The following is a 17,029-nucleotide window of genomic DNA, read 5'->3' as shown; positions in this document are numbered from 1 at the left end:
AGTTTCATTTCTCGGCAAAAGCCAAAATGTGGTGGTGTTTGAGGTATTATAAATGGAAGGTGATGCCACTCAAAGTAACGGCTGATATGCACGACACACCATGTGGCTTCCTGGGGAAAGGGGAAACGTGAGGCCAATATTTATGAAAAGAAAAAAAAAACTTTTTTTTTGTTATAGAATGTCTCATATGTTCATACCTATGAATGAAATCAGCACACGTTTGTGTACTCAATTCATGTTTATTTCAAAGTATAATTTTTGATGCGTTGAAATAATAAGGGCCAGTGTATCAAATCTGTCTGTGACCTGACGTTTCACATCAGAAAATTCAGTAAAATTCACTGGAAATATTTTTTAAGTCAGTGAGTCATTCATGGTGTAGGTGGGGGAGTTACATGTGTTTTATGAAGTCCATAAATGTCATCTACCTTTAATAGTGGTAAAGTACTTTGTTCTGAGCTATTTCCGTTAGCATAAAAAAAAAAAAAAGATACATTAGGAAAAAAATAATTTCACAGACAAATGATTTATGGTCGTGCACCCACTATTCCATGTGATTTTGGCACCACGTTTGAAGCCGTTGTCAGAGTATACTGTAAAAAAAAAAATCTGCAAAAAGAACTTGCTGGAACCTAGAACAAACAATCTCTGAGCTTTTTATGCATTTGTGTTGCACTACAAAGACAGAGGAAGCAAACAGCTCCTCCCTGACAGTCTGCACAAAAAAACCACAAAGGTAGTTTTTCTTCTCATTTATTAGGCCACTAGATTCAGGTAAAAGGGAACGGGTGATAGGACAATGTACATCATTCCTACATATATAACAATCAATACCACATTCAAAAGAAGCCCAAAATAATAGTTTGTGTACCACCAATGTTCTAGACAAATACCATCATAGAAATGAGGGAGTATTACCTTACATTAGTAGATTTTTGTATTCATATATATTATGTTATTCATATTTGTTTGAACATTGTGTTATCCCTGTGTTTTTGTGAGGGGCCTCACTTCCTGTGCACCTGTGTTAGTATTTCCTGTCTGAGTGGCCGCACCTCATAACCTTGCTCGAAAACCGCATCCTTCACATAGTCACAAAAACGTATAGAGCACACATATAGAGACTCAGTAACGTATATGTGTGAGGTGTGGTCAGTAGGGGCCCTCTGCTATTTCTTTCATAGATGTGGTAAGAGAAGATAGGTTGTGAACGTGTGACTGTGTGTGTGTCACTCCTGGACGTGTGAGGACCTCTGGGAGGGGAGGATGTTTAGACAGGATGAGTTCTCATCCTAGACGTGTTGGTATGTCTGCAAGTAGTGGTCATTGCTCTTCTGGTAAAAGTTGACCAATTTTCTGGCAAAAACTGGCTCCACCTAAAAGGAAATTACGTGTGAAATATATTGGTTATTGCTGATTTTTTAAGTATGTAAGCAAGGGCTATGAAAAAGATGGTAACCACACCTTTTTTGGGGGGGTGAAAAAAACACAGTAGAACAAATGCTTATTATATATGATGTATATTAAAAGGCATTTCTTGTTTTATTCCTACTTTAATAGCAATGCACTCAAAATACCGTATATTATTCAGGAAAAATTCAGGAGAGAGAATGCTCATAAATAATCATTTCAAACCATATTGCTATCAGATGCATAATGCAATTAATGTTAGAATATTTCACAAACTGTCTATGTAATTTTGCATACTTGTAAACGTGGTATGTCTCGAGACAACATTTTGAGTACGTACAGTATTTTGGTCTGGTCTCAGTCTCAACATCCAAAAGTCATGGTCTTGTCTATGTGTCTCAGACTGTCGGGCAGGGCAGAACCAGGACTTTCTGTCAGTACTTCAACTTATTTAGAAGGGGAAAAAAATACTTTCATTTTCTGTGTTACTAACATTCCACCACCTCCATATTTGAACTGATTCCCTCTGGGAGACGCTACAGGTGTATAACAGCGAGAACAAACAGACTGAAGAACAGCTTCTTCTCCACAGCCGGCAACTTTCTCAATACAAACGTCTAACCATTGACCAGAGACTTCATAATATATTGACAGGACATGAGGCGCGGGGCCGATTTATAGGGGGCATATCTCCGTCAAAGCTGACCGAGTGGAAACACAGACAAAGAGCTTTTTCCGTTGAAAAGTCTTGTGAATAAATGCTTCACTCCCTGGTTTATAGATATAGACGTAAAACAGTCTTGATTCTTGGTTAAAAGCAAAAAAAAAATTTTTTAAATAAAATAAACGTGCGGTTAGCATTTATTTCACGTAAATATTGTGTACTATGCTGCTAGTCAGTAAGCAAATTAGCGGCCGCCATATTAGAGACAAAAAGCTTTTTCTGTTGAAAATTCTTGTGAATAAATGCTTAAAACCCTGTAATCTTTATAGATATGGGTGTAAAACAGTCTCGATTCTTGGTTAAAAGCAAAAAAAAAACAAAAAACGTGCAATTAGCAATTATTTTACATTAATATTGCAAACAATAATGCTAGTCCGTATTAAACCAATTAGCGGCTGCCATAAGTAAACAAACAGCTTTTTCTGTTAAATTCTTCTGAATAAATGCTTAAATCCCTGAATTCTTTATAGAGATGTACATAAAACAGTCTCAATTCTTGGTTAAAAGTAAAAAAAAACAAAAAACCTGCAGTTAGCATTTATTTTACGTAAATATTGCGAACTATGCTGGTAGTCAGTACGCAAATTAGCGGCCGCAATATCACAGACAAAGAGCTTTTTCCATTGAAAATTCTTGTGAATAAATGCTCAAATCCCTGTGGTCTTTATAGATATGGACGTAAAACAGTCTTGATTCTTGTTTAAAAGCAAAAAAAAAAAAAAAAAAAACGTTCAGTTAGCATTTATTTTACGTAAATATTGCGAACTATGACGCTAGTCGGTAAGCAAATTAGCGGCCGCCATATGTAATCAAAAAGCTCATTTAATTTGCATGTTATTTATTTATGATGTTGATTCATTGTGCGATGCACAAGGGTGTTGCTAATTTTAATTTCATTGTATAGTACTATCTATCCTGACAAATAAAGTCTATTCTATTCTAACCTTGACAAAGTAAAAATATAAATAGTAGGTATTTTTTACTTTTATATTTGCAAATTCATTTCATGATAGTCTTGATCTCGATTCCGAAAAATCTGGTCTTGGTCTCGGTGAGTTCAGGTCTGAGGCAAGTCTTGGTGTAGGATACTGTTGTCAAGAGCCACTACACTACTTGCTACCTGAATGTTCTGTCGTGCATCAGTACCTGAGCTGTGATAACCTTTCTTGAACGCTGTTGGTTGGAATACTCGTCCCCAAAACAGAGAACCACCTGGTGTTTGGGTACACGCAGTCCATTGTTGGCAAAATCTTGAAGCTCTGTGTGAATGGAGACAAGACACATCAATAATAGGCAATTTTGGGAAGAAAAACAACAAAAACAAACAGCAACAAAAGTAAAATTAGAAATTAGTAAAAGTAATCCTATTGCAGTTTCACACAGTTAAAAGTTTACAGTAAAAACAGTATTTTTTCGCTTATGGCATGTTCAGTATTGAGCACCTTACCTTACAGCTATTTGTGTATATTTGGTGGAATTTTGTGGCATTAACAGAATGAAAACACATTACTCACGTTAGTGGTCCACCACAAGATGTGGGTGGCCGCAACACGAACAGGGATTTACACAGCTAAAGGGCACCTGAAGTAGGGTTTCTTCATGTCATATATTCTACAGTAATACATATACTGTCAGCAAGAGTCGTTGTGCACAATTTTACTAGCATTCTTGCCATAAAATTAGAATTGGTCAACATTCCTATGGCGACTGAATGGGGGGCAGTGTATTCTGTAAATATTTGAAAACATGACATTAACACTTGAAATCATAATAACTTGGTTCAGATCATTTAATCTTAGAAAGTTACAACAACGTGCATTTATTTTTGGCGGCAGACTGTGAAACTGGAAAGAAAACCGCGAAAGTACCACTTAAACGTTTTAAGTTCACGCCGATGTGAAGACGACTACAGAGTCTACTTTAGACTACTTTCTTCACCTGTCCTTTGTTAACGAAGCTTAATCGCAACTCCATCGATGAAAAATCACAAAGCTCCAATTTTAATTTTCTTTTAGTGCATAAGTGTGCGTGCCCTAAAATTATGACAAAGACGCAGCCATTTGAATTAGTTTGAGTGGTTTGCCGACAAGGATCAGTTCCTCACTTAATTGGCACTATGATGCCTCCTGTTAATTAGGAGTGTGATAAATGTTTTTACACACTGGAAGTCCACAATTTGGACAGTCGCCTTTGGCTGTTTGAATGTTACCACTTAATTACTACTCACATTTAAAATTTGTGTCACATCAAATTGGATACAACTTGCCAAATATTTATTTCATTTCTGTACTAATAATAGCTTCCAAACGATATTTACTGTATACTCAGTCTGTTTAATAACTGTCCATTACAAAATTATATTTGGATTTTTTTTTTTTTTGTAATTTAATGGGATTTCTATTCTCATCTAAAAACAGCATCATTCTACAGACCTGTCACTCGAAAACCAATACTAAATATTCATTCAACATATTTTACAGCACACTATTTACATGTCATATATTTATTAAAAAAATAAAATAAAGACACCTATATCAAGTTATCAATATTTGGTACATCTGTATTATATACTGAAAAAAAGAGGGCCTTGCATACTGTCCTGCATTGTATTGCACTATTAGCAAAACCATCTCTGCACTTACCAATCAAAAATTTCTGGGTGTCAAACAGTTTGTACGGCACCTCTTTCTCCAGCTTATTGGGTTTTTCCGCATTTGGAGCGAGGGGCCCATGCCAGAAGACTCGTCCTTGGCAAAGACGCCGGGCATACAGGCCGTCCGGCATCATCCACAGGAGCACTCCCCGCTCCAGGATCTGAAGAAGCCTCTCGGCACCCAGCCATTGAGATCCAGGTAACGGTAATGGAAATAGAACAACATCTGCACTGTTGTGAAACTCCGAGGGAGATGGGGTGGAGGACAATGGCGAGAAGGAGGAAGAAGGTGGGCTGATGCGACAACCTTCTGGGCTGCTGGTGGTAACCTCCTTCACCAAAGACTCTCTATAGAATAGGGACACATGTAGACTGAAATCTAGAGAAAAGAGACATAACGACATGTAACTTTTATGAGTTCATGTTATTTGATGACAAAATGTCTTGTTTATCAACCTGTTGTGTTATTGCTGTAGTCAACCATACTTGTATAGAAAGGCTGTTGGGCCTCTGACAAGTAGGGCAAGAAGGAGAACTGAAAGCCTGTTAGTATTAGAAGGACATGCAGAGTGATACAGTACAGTCACTCTTGGTACATACAGTAGATAAAGCATTGATATACGACATTATCTTACTGTTTTCTGACAGTGACTCTGGCCAAGCGAGGTTGAATGGTGAAGGAAAGTGACATTGAGCATACGGCAAGTCTCCCTTAGATCCACAGTGATACGCCGGAGAAAAAGAATGTTGTTCTGGAGGTTTGTAGTCCCTCCAGTCTTTACTCTCCTGTGTTTGTGCCTGAGACGAATGAGAAAATCAGTTTCTTGTCAAACGCTTCATTCGAGATTGGATGTGCTTACCTGGCTGTGCAGTGTTGAGTGTGGCGCAATCAAACCAAAGGAATGTGATGCATCCTCTATACTAAAACTCATCTTTGTTCCTCTTACAGTACCTGTATTAGATTCTTTTATTAGTGAGCAAGTTGTGAAAAAAAAATCTATAAGAATTAGACAATTGATTTGAAGCGGTAGAGTACTTCCCAAAAATGGGCATCAACCTTGAAATGTCTTTTTTTTTTTAACAATTTTATTTTTATTATATCAACTATGTTATAAGTCCCATTTTGAATAATCCAATGTTTTATTACAGGAAAAAAAAAATGATTCTTAAGATTTCTGAAGGACATGTGACCAGCAAATTTTTACCTGACCAGGAATTTTAACAAAGAATTTTGAGACAACACTAGTTTGGTACAATAATAATCTTATTCTATGCCACTGATGCCCAAAGACATCCATTCCATTTGAATTGGAAGTAGTGGTAATGAATAATAATGGTTCAATGCTATTGACGGCAATAGACGTCCAATCCAACTCGCGGGGCCGACAGTGCATGATCACTGCCAGTACTCCCCTGTGATTTTTGTTCTATTTAGAAATAATGGACAGGTTTGAAATTTTCATTGTAGGTGCTTGTCAACTGTGAGACACAATCCGCAAAAAATCCAGAAATCACAGTGTATGAATTTTTCAAACAATGTATTTGTATTATACTGCTGCAAATAAAAACAAAATCAATGTTAATATTTGGTACAGTAGTCTTTGGCTACAATTACAGAGTTCAAACGTTTCCATTAACTTTTCACCAGGTTTGCACAGACTGCAGCAGGGATTTTAGACCACTGCTCCAAGTAGATCTTCTCTAGATCCATCAGGTTTCTGGACTGTCACTGAGAAACAGACAGTTTGAGCTTCTTCCAAAGATTTTCTATTGGGTTTAGGTCTGGAGACAGGCTAGGCCCATCCAGAACCTTGATATGCTTTTTACGAAGCCACTCCTTGATTATTCTGGATGTGTGCTTCGAGCCATTGTCATGTTGGAAGACACAGTCATGACCCATTTTCAATGCTCAAACTGAGGGAAGGAGGTTATTTCCCAGAATCTCACAATATGTTGTCTTGGTCATCCTCTCCTTAATACAGTGCCGTCATCTAGTCCCATATGCAGTATGCTACCAACCCCTTGCTTCACAGTAGGGATGGTGTTTTTGGGATGGTAATCATCAATCTTCTTCCTACAAACACTATGAGTGGAATTTTGACTAAAAAGTTCCATTTTGATCTCATATGACCACACGACTTTCTCCCATGACGCCTCTGGATCATCTAAATGGTCATTGGCAAATTTAAAACGGCCTGAACATGTGCTGGTTGAAGCAGGGGAACCTTCCGTGCCATGCATGATTTTAAACCATGATGTCTTAGTGTATTACCAACAGTGACCTTGGAAATGGTAGTCCCAGCTCCTTTCAGGTCATTGACCATCTCCTCCAGTGTTGTTCTTGGCTGATTCCATACTCCATTCTTAGGATCATTGAGACCCTATGAGGTAGATTTTGCATGGACCCCCAGTCCGAGAGAGATTTACAGTCATGTTTAGCTTCTTCCATTTTCTAATAATTGCACCAACGATGGATCTAATATCACCAAGCTGCTTGGCAGTTGCCCCGTAACCCTGTCCAGCATTGTGGAGGTCTATAATTATATCTCTAGTGTCTTTGGACAGCCCTTTGGTCTTGACCATGTTAGGAATTTGAGTCTTCCTTGTCGTGATCCTGCCATACGTTTCATGTTAATGCCCTTTTCCCTCTTTGCAGGCTGCACGGGTGTGAGGGGGACCGGTCTCCTCAGGAGTGAAGCTAACAGGCAACACCTGTGGCTCATTTGTAGAGCCCTTTTAAGCTCAGGCCAAACGCACACCTGTTGCCAGAAGATTCCAGCACAAACACTGAGAAGCCTCACTCCTGAGAAGACTGTGATTCCCGAATTCTCTTTTGGTAGCGCGTTTTTCCCCTTTAGGGTGAATTTTATTTTGACACTTTTGCTTTTTGAATAAAACCTTAACCATCTCTGCAACTGGGTCCTTGGCATTTCCTGTTCGACACGTAACAGAATCTTCTGGCCAAAAATAATGGACCCAGCAGAGACAAAAGAACTGAAGCTAGCCCTATCCCGCCAGGCTGCCAAGATGACTCGGCATGAGACCTGCCTTAACCAAGTTATGGAACACCTTCAACAACTCACGGCAAGTGTGACACAATTTGGAAACCGATTGTCGTCAATGAATGAGCATTCTACACCACCTGTTGCTCCCTCGCCACCTGACCCAGCAGCTCACCAGATTGCCACCGCTGCTCCACAAGCAAGAGAACCATTCATTCCCATTCCAGCCAGGTACTCCGGTGATCTCGGTACGTGCTCACAGTTCCTTCACCAGTGTACCCTGGTCTTTAGTCAGCAACCTGCCACATATTCCACTGCACAGTCAAAGATTGCTTTCATCATGAGTTTGCTCACCGGGCAAGCAGCAGCCTGGTCACTAGCCATCTCCTCACGACAAGATATTGTTAATAACTATAATTTGTTTACGGACGAGATGAAGCGAGTATTCGATCATCCAGTGAAGGGCAGCGAAGCGGTTGGCCAATTACTCAACCTCACTCAGGGAAACCAACCTGTGTCACAGTATGCTGTCCATTTCCGCATACTGGCAGCAGAAAGTGGGTGGGGGGATTCTGCCTTACAGACAATCTTTGTCAGGGGGCTAGCAGAAGAAATCAAAGACAAACTGGCAGTACGAGAGGATACTTTCTCTCTTAATTCCGTGATTGACCTTGCCATACGTCTAGACAATAGGCTAAGAGAAAGGAGCAGAGAACGGAGGCAAGCCAGGAGATGGAGACCTAATCCCGCACCCCACCTGAGCTGCCCAAAGCCCATATCGCCAACCTGTGATGACGCCCCTGGCACATGCAAGTCACAACTGCCATCTTTGGTCGTACCAGTGCAATTAGGACAAACCCGCCTCACCCAGGCAGAACGACGGAGGCGGATTCGAGAGAAGCTGTGTCTTTACTGTGGCAAACAAGGACACTCTATTGACCACTGCCCAGGGGCTCCAAAAAGACCAGTCTCGTCTGTAGGTAGGAGGTCTCTGATGAGCCACGTGTCCTCAGCCTCCACTTCTCGCATCCACTTGTCAGGTATGATCCACGGACCCGAACACTCTCTCTCAGGCCGGGTTCTTGTGGACTCGGGGGCAGATGATAATTTCATTGACTCTGATTACGCTAAAAAGCATTGCCTTCCAGTTCACAAATTGACCAACCCCAAGGAGGTGCACGCTGTCGACGGCAACCTCCTGAAAGTAGTCACGCACAAAACTGGACCTCTGAAACTGGTCCTGTCCAGTAACCACCATGAATTTGTTGAATTTTTTTGTGATTGCCTCACCGCTAAGCCCTGTGATTCTGGGTATCTCTTGGCTCAAGACACACAACCCTCATGTGGAATGGACAACGGCTACAATCCGCAGCTGGAGCCAACACTGCCACGCCCACTGCCTACGGTCAGCTGTTCCTGCCAGGACCGGCAGCACCGTCCAGTCGCCCAAGGTAATAAATCTGACTAATGTTCCACCTGAGTATCATGACCTACAGGAGGTTTTCAGTAAAGCCTCTGCCGGCACTTTACCCACCCATCAGCCCTATGACTGTGCAATAAACATGCTCCCTGGAGCACCACTTCCCACTAAGCGACTGTATAATCTCTCGAAACCAGAACGTGAAGCCATGGAAACTTACATTACAGAATCTCTAGCGGCAGGTCTCATTCGGCCATCCTCGTCACCAGTGGGGGCAGGGTTTTTCTTTGTGGAGAAAAAAGACAAGACACTCCGACCATGTACAGACTACACAGGGCTGAATGACATAACTGTGAAGAATAAATATCCTCTACCCCTACTGGATTTTGCATTCAGCCCTTTGCACGAAGCATGTATTTTCACAAAACTTGATCTACGGAATGCTTACCACCTCGTACGTATTCGGGAAGGAGACGAATGGAAAACGGCGTTTAATACTCATTTAGGGCATTTTGAGTATTTGGTAATGCCATTTGGCCTCACGAATGCACCCGCTGTATTTCAGGCACTAGTGAACGATGTGTTAAGAGATTTATTAAATCGCATTGTGTTTGTATACCTGGATGACATCCTGATTTTCTCCCGCTCAGTGGAGGAACACGTAACTCATGTTAGGGATGTACTGTCGCGCCTCTTGCAGAATAAGCTATTTGTCAAGGCGGAAAAATGTGAATTTCATGTGCCCTCAGTTAACTTCTGAGGCTATGTGGTGGAAAAGGGGCGGCTCCAGGCTGACCCCTCTTAGGTGGAGGCAGTCAGGGGATGGCCTGCTCCCTCTACCCGCAAACAATTGCAACGTTTCCTGGGGTTTGCAAATTTTTATCGTAGATTCGTCCGCAATTATAGCAGTCTGGCAGCCCCTCTCACTCAGCTCACATCCACCAAGGTCAGTTTTGCCTGGTCTTCCTGGTCTTCGGCAGCGGAAACCGCCTTCGATACTCTGAAAGATAAGTTTGTTAACGCTCCCGTTCTCATCCACCCAGATATCGAAAAGCAGTTTGTGGTCGAGGTTGATGCCTCGGACACCGGGGTCGGGGCTGTCCTCTCCCAGTGCGCCTCTGGAGACAACAAGCTACACCCTTGCGCATTCTTCTCTCGACGCCTCTCTCCGGCAGAAAGAAACTACGACGTGGGGAACAGGGAGCTGTTGGCAGTGGTTCTGGCTCTTCAGGAACGGAGGCACTGGCTGGAGGGTGCTTCTCATCCTTTCATCGTATGGACCGATCACAAGAACCTCTCTTACCTCCGCTCGGCCCGTCGCTTGAACTCCCGGCAGGCTCGCTGGGCTCTCTTCCTGGGCCGCTTCCGGTTCACCCTCACCTACAGGCCAGGCTCCAGGAACGTCAAGCCGGACGCCCTCTCCCGGCAGTTTGCCCTTGGGGAGGGGGAGGCACCCTGCGAGAACATACTGGCCCCTGACTGCGTGGTGGGGGCAGTGCATTGCCAGGTTGAGCAGGAAGTCCTCGAGGCCCTTCGTGGCCAGCAGGTGCCGGATGGCTGCCCCCCTGGCCGCCTTTTCGTTCCCTCAGCGGCCAGATCCTCAGTGCTCACATGGGGACATGCCTCTCAGATTGCATGCCACCCAGGAGTCAATCACACGCTCATGCTGATCAAGCAGCGTTTCTGGTGGCCCTCCATGGCAGCCGACACACGAATGTTCATCGCGGCATGCACGGTGTGCGCCCGCAATAAGTCCTCTCATCGACCACCGGCGGGCCTCCTTCACCCTTTGCCCATTCCTCCGCGCCCCTGGTCTCATATCGCCATGGACTTTGTTACCTGACTGCCCCCCTCTGACGGAAATGACACCATACTGACCATCATTGACAGATTCTCCAAAGCGGTCCAATTTGTTCCCCTCCCTAAACTTCCAACCGCCTGGGAGACCGCCAACCACCTGGTCACACACGTGATAAGACTCGATGGAATCCCTCAAGACATCGTCTCCGACATGGGACTCCAGTTCGTGTCACAGGTGTGGAAGGCCTTCTGCCGGGCTCTGGGCACCACAACCAGCCTGTCGTCAGGCTACCACCCTCAGTCAAACGGGCAAGCGGAACGGGCAAACCAGGACCTGGAGACCTCCCTGCGCTGTGTGGCTTCTCGGCTCCCTTCTTCCTGGGCCTCCCACCTGCCCTGGGTGGTGTACGCACACAACACCCTGGTAAGCACAGCGACAGGCCTTTCACCCTTCATGGTTAACCATGGCTTCCAGCCCCCTTTGTTCCCCACGCAGGAGTCTGACACGGCGGTACCCTCTGTTCAGGCCCAATTCAGGAGGGTCCGATGCGTTTGGCGGGAAACGAGAGCTGCTCTGGGCCGGACAGCGGAGCGGAACCGGCGTTTGGCGGATCGTCACCGCATCCCAGCTCCTGATTACAAGGTTGGCCAACAAGTCTGGCTTTCTTCAAGAGACCTTCCCCTGCAAACAGATTCCCGAAAGCTGACCCCCAGATACATCGGTCCATATCCCATTGAGAAAATCGTAAATCCCAGTGCCATTCGACTTACACTCCCTGCATCCCTCAATATCCACCCGGTATTCCACGTTTCCCTCTTGAAGCCGGTCACTGAGAGTCCCCTCCAACCTCCAGCACCTCCACCGCCTCCTCCACACCTTGTTGACGGACACCCTGCCTACACGGTCAATCGGATCCTGGATGTTCGCAGGAGAGGCAGGGGTTTTCAGGACCTTGTCGACTGGGAGGGGTATGGCCCCGAGGAGCGCTCATGGATTGGGCGCGCCCTCATCCTCGATCCACAACTGCTACGAGATTTTTATGCTAGGTACCCGAATAAGCCTGGTAGGTCGCCTGGTGGCATCCGTTAAGGGGGAGGTACTGTCGTGATCCTGCCATACGTTTCATGTTAATGCCCTTTTCCCTGTTTGCAGGCTGCACGGGTGTGAGGGGGACCGGTCTCCTCAGGAGTGAAGCTAACAGGCAACACCTGTGGCCCATTTGTAGAGCCCTTTTAAGCGCAGGCCAAACGCACACCTGTTGCCAGAAGATTCCAGCACAAACACTGAGAAGCCTCACTCCTGAGAAGACTGATTCCCGAATTCTCTTTTGGTAGCGCGTTTTTCCCCTTTAGGGTGAATTTTATTTTGACACTTTTGCTTTTTGAACAAAACCTTAACCATCTCTGCAACTGGGTCCTTGGCATTTCCTGATCGACACGTAACATTCCTGATCATATGGGGTGGACAGGTGTTTATATCTACAGTAGCTAACCACCTCAAACATGTCAAAAAGTCAGACTCAAAAAGTCCACCTCCACTGCACTTATCCGTTGGACTTTTTAAAGGCGACTAACAGTCTTTGAGGCTCACAATTCTAGCTAATAGAAAGATGTTTAAATACTTATTTGCAGCAGTTCAATACAAACAAATTGTTAAAAAATCATACACTGTGATTTCTGGATTTTTTTCCCTTTAGATCAGCGGTCTCAAACCGACTCCACAAAGGGCCGCAGTGGGTCCTGGTTTTTGTTCCAACAGATCCAGGACAAACAGTTCAACCAATGAGGTTTCTACTAACATAAGCAGCACCTGATTGCAATCAACTGATTACACTTGCAAGAAACCAGATTGGTGAAAAGGTATTTGTCTCGTTTGGTTGGAATGAAATCCAGTACCCCCTGCGGCCCTTTGAGGACCGGTTTGAGACCACTGCTTTAGATTGTCTCTCACAATGGATAAGCACCTACCATGAAAATTCCAAAACCACCCATCATTTCTAAGTGGGAGAACTTGCAAAATCGCAGGGTGTTCAAATACTTGTTTTACTCCCTGTAAATATATACATATAATTTGAAAGCACTATGTCTTTTTGTGTTGAGGTTTTAACTTCCTTTGTGCTTCTTGCCTCATCAGTCTATTGTAGGCTTTTTCGTTACCTTTCTTGGCTGCTTCTGGAATGATCCTATAGACTTTGTAAGGCTCTGAGATGTCCAGCTGCGTCCTATGTGTCAGCTCATCAAAGTCATTGCTTTTGTTAAGGGCACAGCGAAGTCTGGTTTTCCACGTGGTGTGATCTGGCTTGTCCACACCTTCTTTATATTTCCCCTTGAACGTAGCCCATGCCTGGAATAATGCCAGAATAAGAAGGACATTATTAAAAATGTGGAGAGTGAATTCAAAATGGAACTCGGAGGATTGACCTTGAAGAGCGCAGCATCTTCTTCTTTGTTGTAGTCCTGCTTGCCAGCGTGCTTCCATGGAATCCTGAAGATGGTTTTCTCGTGGTTTTCCCAAACAAGGCCAGGGTATTTCTCACTGTTAATCTGATCAATCAACCACTGCCTCAGTTTGCCGTTGCAACAGCCCACTCCTGAGCCATTGTCCTCCTCCAAGTTCATCTCTGTAAAGGGGAAATGAAACAGAAAATCAGGTTGCGCTATTATTCCCATTCACTTTTCAGTACATTTTTGCATTAGAACAGCTTTAAATAAAATACTATTCATTAAAACAGATTAAGGGTATTTGTGCAAGTGATGCAAATTAGATTGTTTGGTCTAAAAATACTAACTATTGGCCTAATTTGACATTTAGTGCACATGCACTGATCATGACATAAATTGTTTTTACCATTGTATTACACAATAAACGGCAATCAAAAGTTCAACATACTAGGCCCAAAAAAACAAAACAAAAAGGAGTACTGTATTCTGATTTATTAAATCCATTGTAGTGACCTGCAACTACAGGGGTTCTACAAGATTACAAGTTGCCCAGAGAAAGAAACAGGTCTATTTGTAGTCTACTATGTCCCTGCCCATACACATTCCTAAATGTTTGAAATTGTTTGGTTAATTGAATAAAAATCCAAAATCTTGAGACCTATGTACCCATAGTGGAGTTTAAAGGGGGGCCAGGCCCTACCTGGTGGCCGAAAAGTGTCATTGCATGTAATTGACTTTGCTATATATGATTTTAAAATCAAGAGTTTTCTGGTAAAATATTGTCTATTAAATTTGTAAAGCCATAAACACAAACAACAAAAATGAAGGAAATGAACAAATAAAGATGTTTTTAAAATGGGTCTAAATTATTTTTCGAACAGATCATGCGACTAGCACCATAGACGGTCATTTGCTTTGCTTAGCCAAAACCACTTGAGGACCAAAGAGGCAAGATGGATATACGTTTGTTTTTTTTTGTTTTTTTCAAACCTAAGCTTTTAAAAGCGACAACAACTACGGAGCAAGAACCAAGGATTGAAAATGTGGACCATGCAACGCCAGAGACCACCGTCAAAATAGTTAGCTGAGTTCAATTTGCCCCACTAAAGACATTAATTGTGCATCAGAGCCACCACCGGTGTCTTGCCAATGTAGTTACCCCTGTCAGAAATTGTATCCCCTGGCCACGGGAGCGCACACACACATTAATTATGAGCGATGTCGACTTAAACAATTAATTGAAGCCAGAAAAGAACCACAGTTATATATTTTGGACATCAATGTTTATTAAACTGGAGAAACTCCATACAGGACTTGAATTACAGTAATAGGTTATAGGTAATCCTATGAGTAAAACAGTAAAACATTGCCTTTTTTTACGGTCAGTACGTACGTTACGTTATATGACAGAAAAAAACAAGTTTTATTTTTGGATGGATGGGCCATGTTTTAAAACCTCATAGATAACTGCAGCACCAAATCAATCAAGCAAAACAGTGCAGCGCAGTGGCTCCGCCCAGGGGATACAATTTATGACGATGGTAACCACATTGGCACACCGGCGGGCGTACCATTTTCACTGGATGACGATCTTGGCAAAAAGTATAGCTGTCCTAAGCAGCCTGATTTATAATTCCCCTCAAGAATGATGGGGGGGGGAACGCTCATTTTCAATTTATTATTATAAATATTCTTGTAAGTTAATTTTATGTTGACACTGCATTTCGGTGTCATCAACATGTTGTGCCCCCCCCCCCCCCCCCCCTGCCCCAAATGTCAAACTCCGCCTATGTATGTACTGCCAAAACACCAAGTAACAATTTAGTTTTACTTTACTGTATCTCAACTGTAACAACCAACCACTCCAAAAACTTTTCACCACGGATTAAAACCCTTGGTTTGCAGACACCTACTTCTAATCAATGATTAAATAAAACCAGACTAAGAATACTGAAATATTTTGTCACTTTTGAAGATATTCTGTAGCTCGCATTGCATAATAGCAATTATGTTCATCAATCATGTCCACAAGTTTACCATTTACCAGAAATTAAGCATATAGGCCCATTCATCAAGATAAAAAATAAGATTGTTAATAATGATAATAATAAAATTTTGATATTCAAAAGTACAAATTGGGTATTGGGGTTAATTTATTTAATGCTGAAATATCTGATCGATACATATATTTCAAAGGGAGTGTAGAAAAACCGAAACAGCTACTTACCTTTAACCGGGAAAGTTGTATCACTCTGAATGGACTGTCCTCTTATGTCAGTTTTTTAAACCTTATCATAAGTTGATTGGCTGCGGGGATCAGGGAGGAGCCTGATGTGCTAAGATCTTTGCACAAGAGATGCTCTGTAGGCAGTCAGGTGCTCTTCTTCGGCGGTGCTCAGTGCTGTCAAGATTCTCACAATTACAACTGAACACTGACTGCATGGACAAATATTTTTGACAGAAGCAAAAAACTTCTACAAGCGTGTAGTTTTCATCTGTAAATATGTGCTGTCTGTTGTGCTAACTTACTGCAATTCATTCAAGATATATTTTCTAATGCACATAGTGTGACAAAGGAACTTGTCTTAATGTTTTTGTTGTGGCCATGCATCACCTCTCATGCACATCAAAAAACAGGAAGAGCGTTAGTCAGCCTTATTGCCCTCAGAAAAGCACCCTTTACACTTGAATTGACTGTTTTTATTATGTCAAAAATTGAAATAAGCGTTCCATAGTTTGTTTTTTTTCTCATTAAATTTTTTTTGCATGACCTTTAAGTTATAACATAAATCAATGGTAAAAACAAGTCCTTAATGTCCGTTTGAGCAATCCAGCATTTCAAGCTTATGTGGAAATTTCATAGAAGTATAGTAGTGGAGCTGCGAGTGACCTCAGAGGGATCCCTTTTGCTTCAATTCCTGGTTTTCCACTTGCTCAGATTTGATTTTAGAAGAAGCAAGCAGCTCCATAATGTCTGCTTCGTCTTTAAATGTGTTCTCCTTATGTTCCTGCTGGAGCCACTTTCTGAACTGGAAGAAATAATGACATTAAATTTATCCATTCAGAAGAAACGCCATGGTCAAACATAACTCATAAGATTTAATTTTTAAGAAACACAATTTTGAAAATGAAAATAATTTGTTGACACTTAAATATATTTGCATATTTATTTTGGTAACCTTCTCTATGGCAAATTAAGTGGAACATTAGTCATATACTGCAATATTAGTGTAAAATCAGACAAAAGTCTAAAATATAAAATAAAGGTAGGAGTAGTAAACGTCATATTCATGTCAATTGTGCATGAATTATTTTAACATTAAGTGACATTCAAGTGTAAAATTAATCAATTTAAACTACAAGCATGTAAACTCATATATTCCAATAAAAAAAAACGGCGTCTTCCAAATTTGAATAAAGAGTGGGGGTTTTCAATATCTGCCAGCATTAAAGCAAGTTAAACAACATAAACCTACATATCGTAAACACCTGATCCGTGCCACACTGATGTCATTGAAACATCGTGGCACCTTGACTTACGAGATCATCAATTTGCAGGTTAAGTGGCTTCAACGATT

The 17,029-nt window shown here is 42.2% G+C and overlaps 2 protein-coding genes across 3 annotated transcripts in view; both read right to left on the bottom strand.

The window, feature by feature from the left end:
* Positions 1–729: 729 nt before the first annotated feature.
* irf4a (interferon regulatory factor 4a) lies at positions 730–16,319 on the bottom strand. 2 transcript variants are annotated; one of them, XM_057857284.1, is made up of 9 exons: positions 15,679–16,319; positions 13,431–13,630; positions 13,167–13,353; positions 5,648–5,739; positions 5,423–5,585; positions 5,244–5,330; positions 4,777–5,166; positions 3,281–3,393; positions 730–1,376 (listed from the first exon to the last, which is right to left on the bottom strand). In XM_057857284.1, exons 2-9 carry the CDS (start codon positions 13,626–13,628, stop codon positions 1,293–1,295), a joined length of 1,314 nt encoding a protein of 437 aa, XP_057713267.1. In that variant the 5' UTR covers positions 13,629–13,630; positions 15,679–16,319; the 3' UTR covers positions 730–1,292. The 2 variants fall into 2 exon arrangements, with proteins under 2 accessions (XP_057713267.1, XP_057713268.1); XM_057857285.1 differs by lacking the exon at positions 5,244–5,330 and having other exon boundaries at positions 15,679–15,824.
* The window catches only part of dusp22b (dual specificity phosphatase 22b), a 15,348-nt gene continuing 14,037 nt past the window's right edge, over positions 15,719–17,029 (bottom strand). Inside the window, exons 8-9 of the mRNA XM_057857288.1 lie at positions 16,342–16,480; positions 15,719–15,852 (exon numbers count right to left, since the gene is read on the bottom strand). Of these exons, the coding sequence (XP_057713271.1) occupies positions 16,343–16,480 (138 nt within the window). The 3' untranslated portion in view covers positions 15,719–15,852; position 16,342. The remainder of the gene's footprint in view (positions 15,853–16,341; positions 16,481–17,029) is intronic.

The sequence above is a fragment of the Corythoichthys intestinalis genome, chromosome 14, assembly GCF_030265065.1.
Source record: "Corythoichthys intestinalis isolate RoL2023-P3 chromosome 14, ASM3026506v1, whole genome shotgun sequence".
NCBI classification, from domain to species: Eukaryota; Metazoa; Chordata; class Actinopteri; order Syngnathiformes; family Syngnathidae; genus Corythoichthys; species Corythoichthys intestinalis.
Note: the sequence above shows the minus strand (reverse complement) of the source record. Positions and strands in the feature narration are given on the sequence as shown.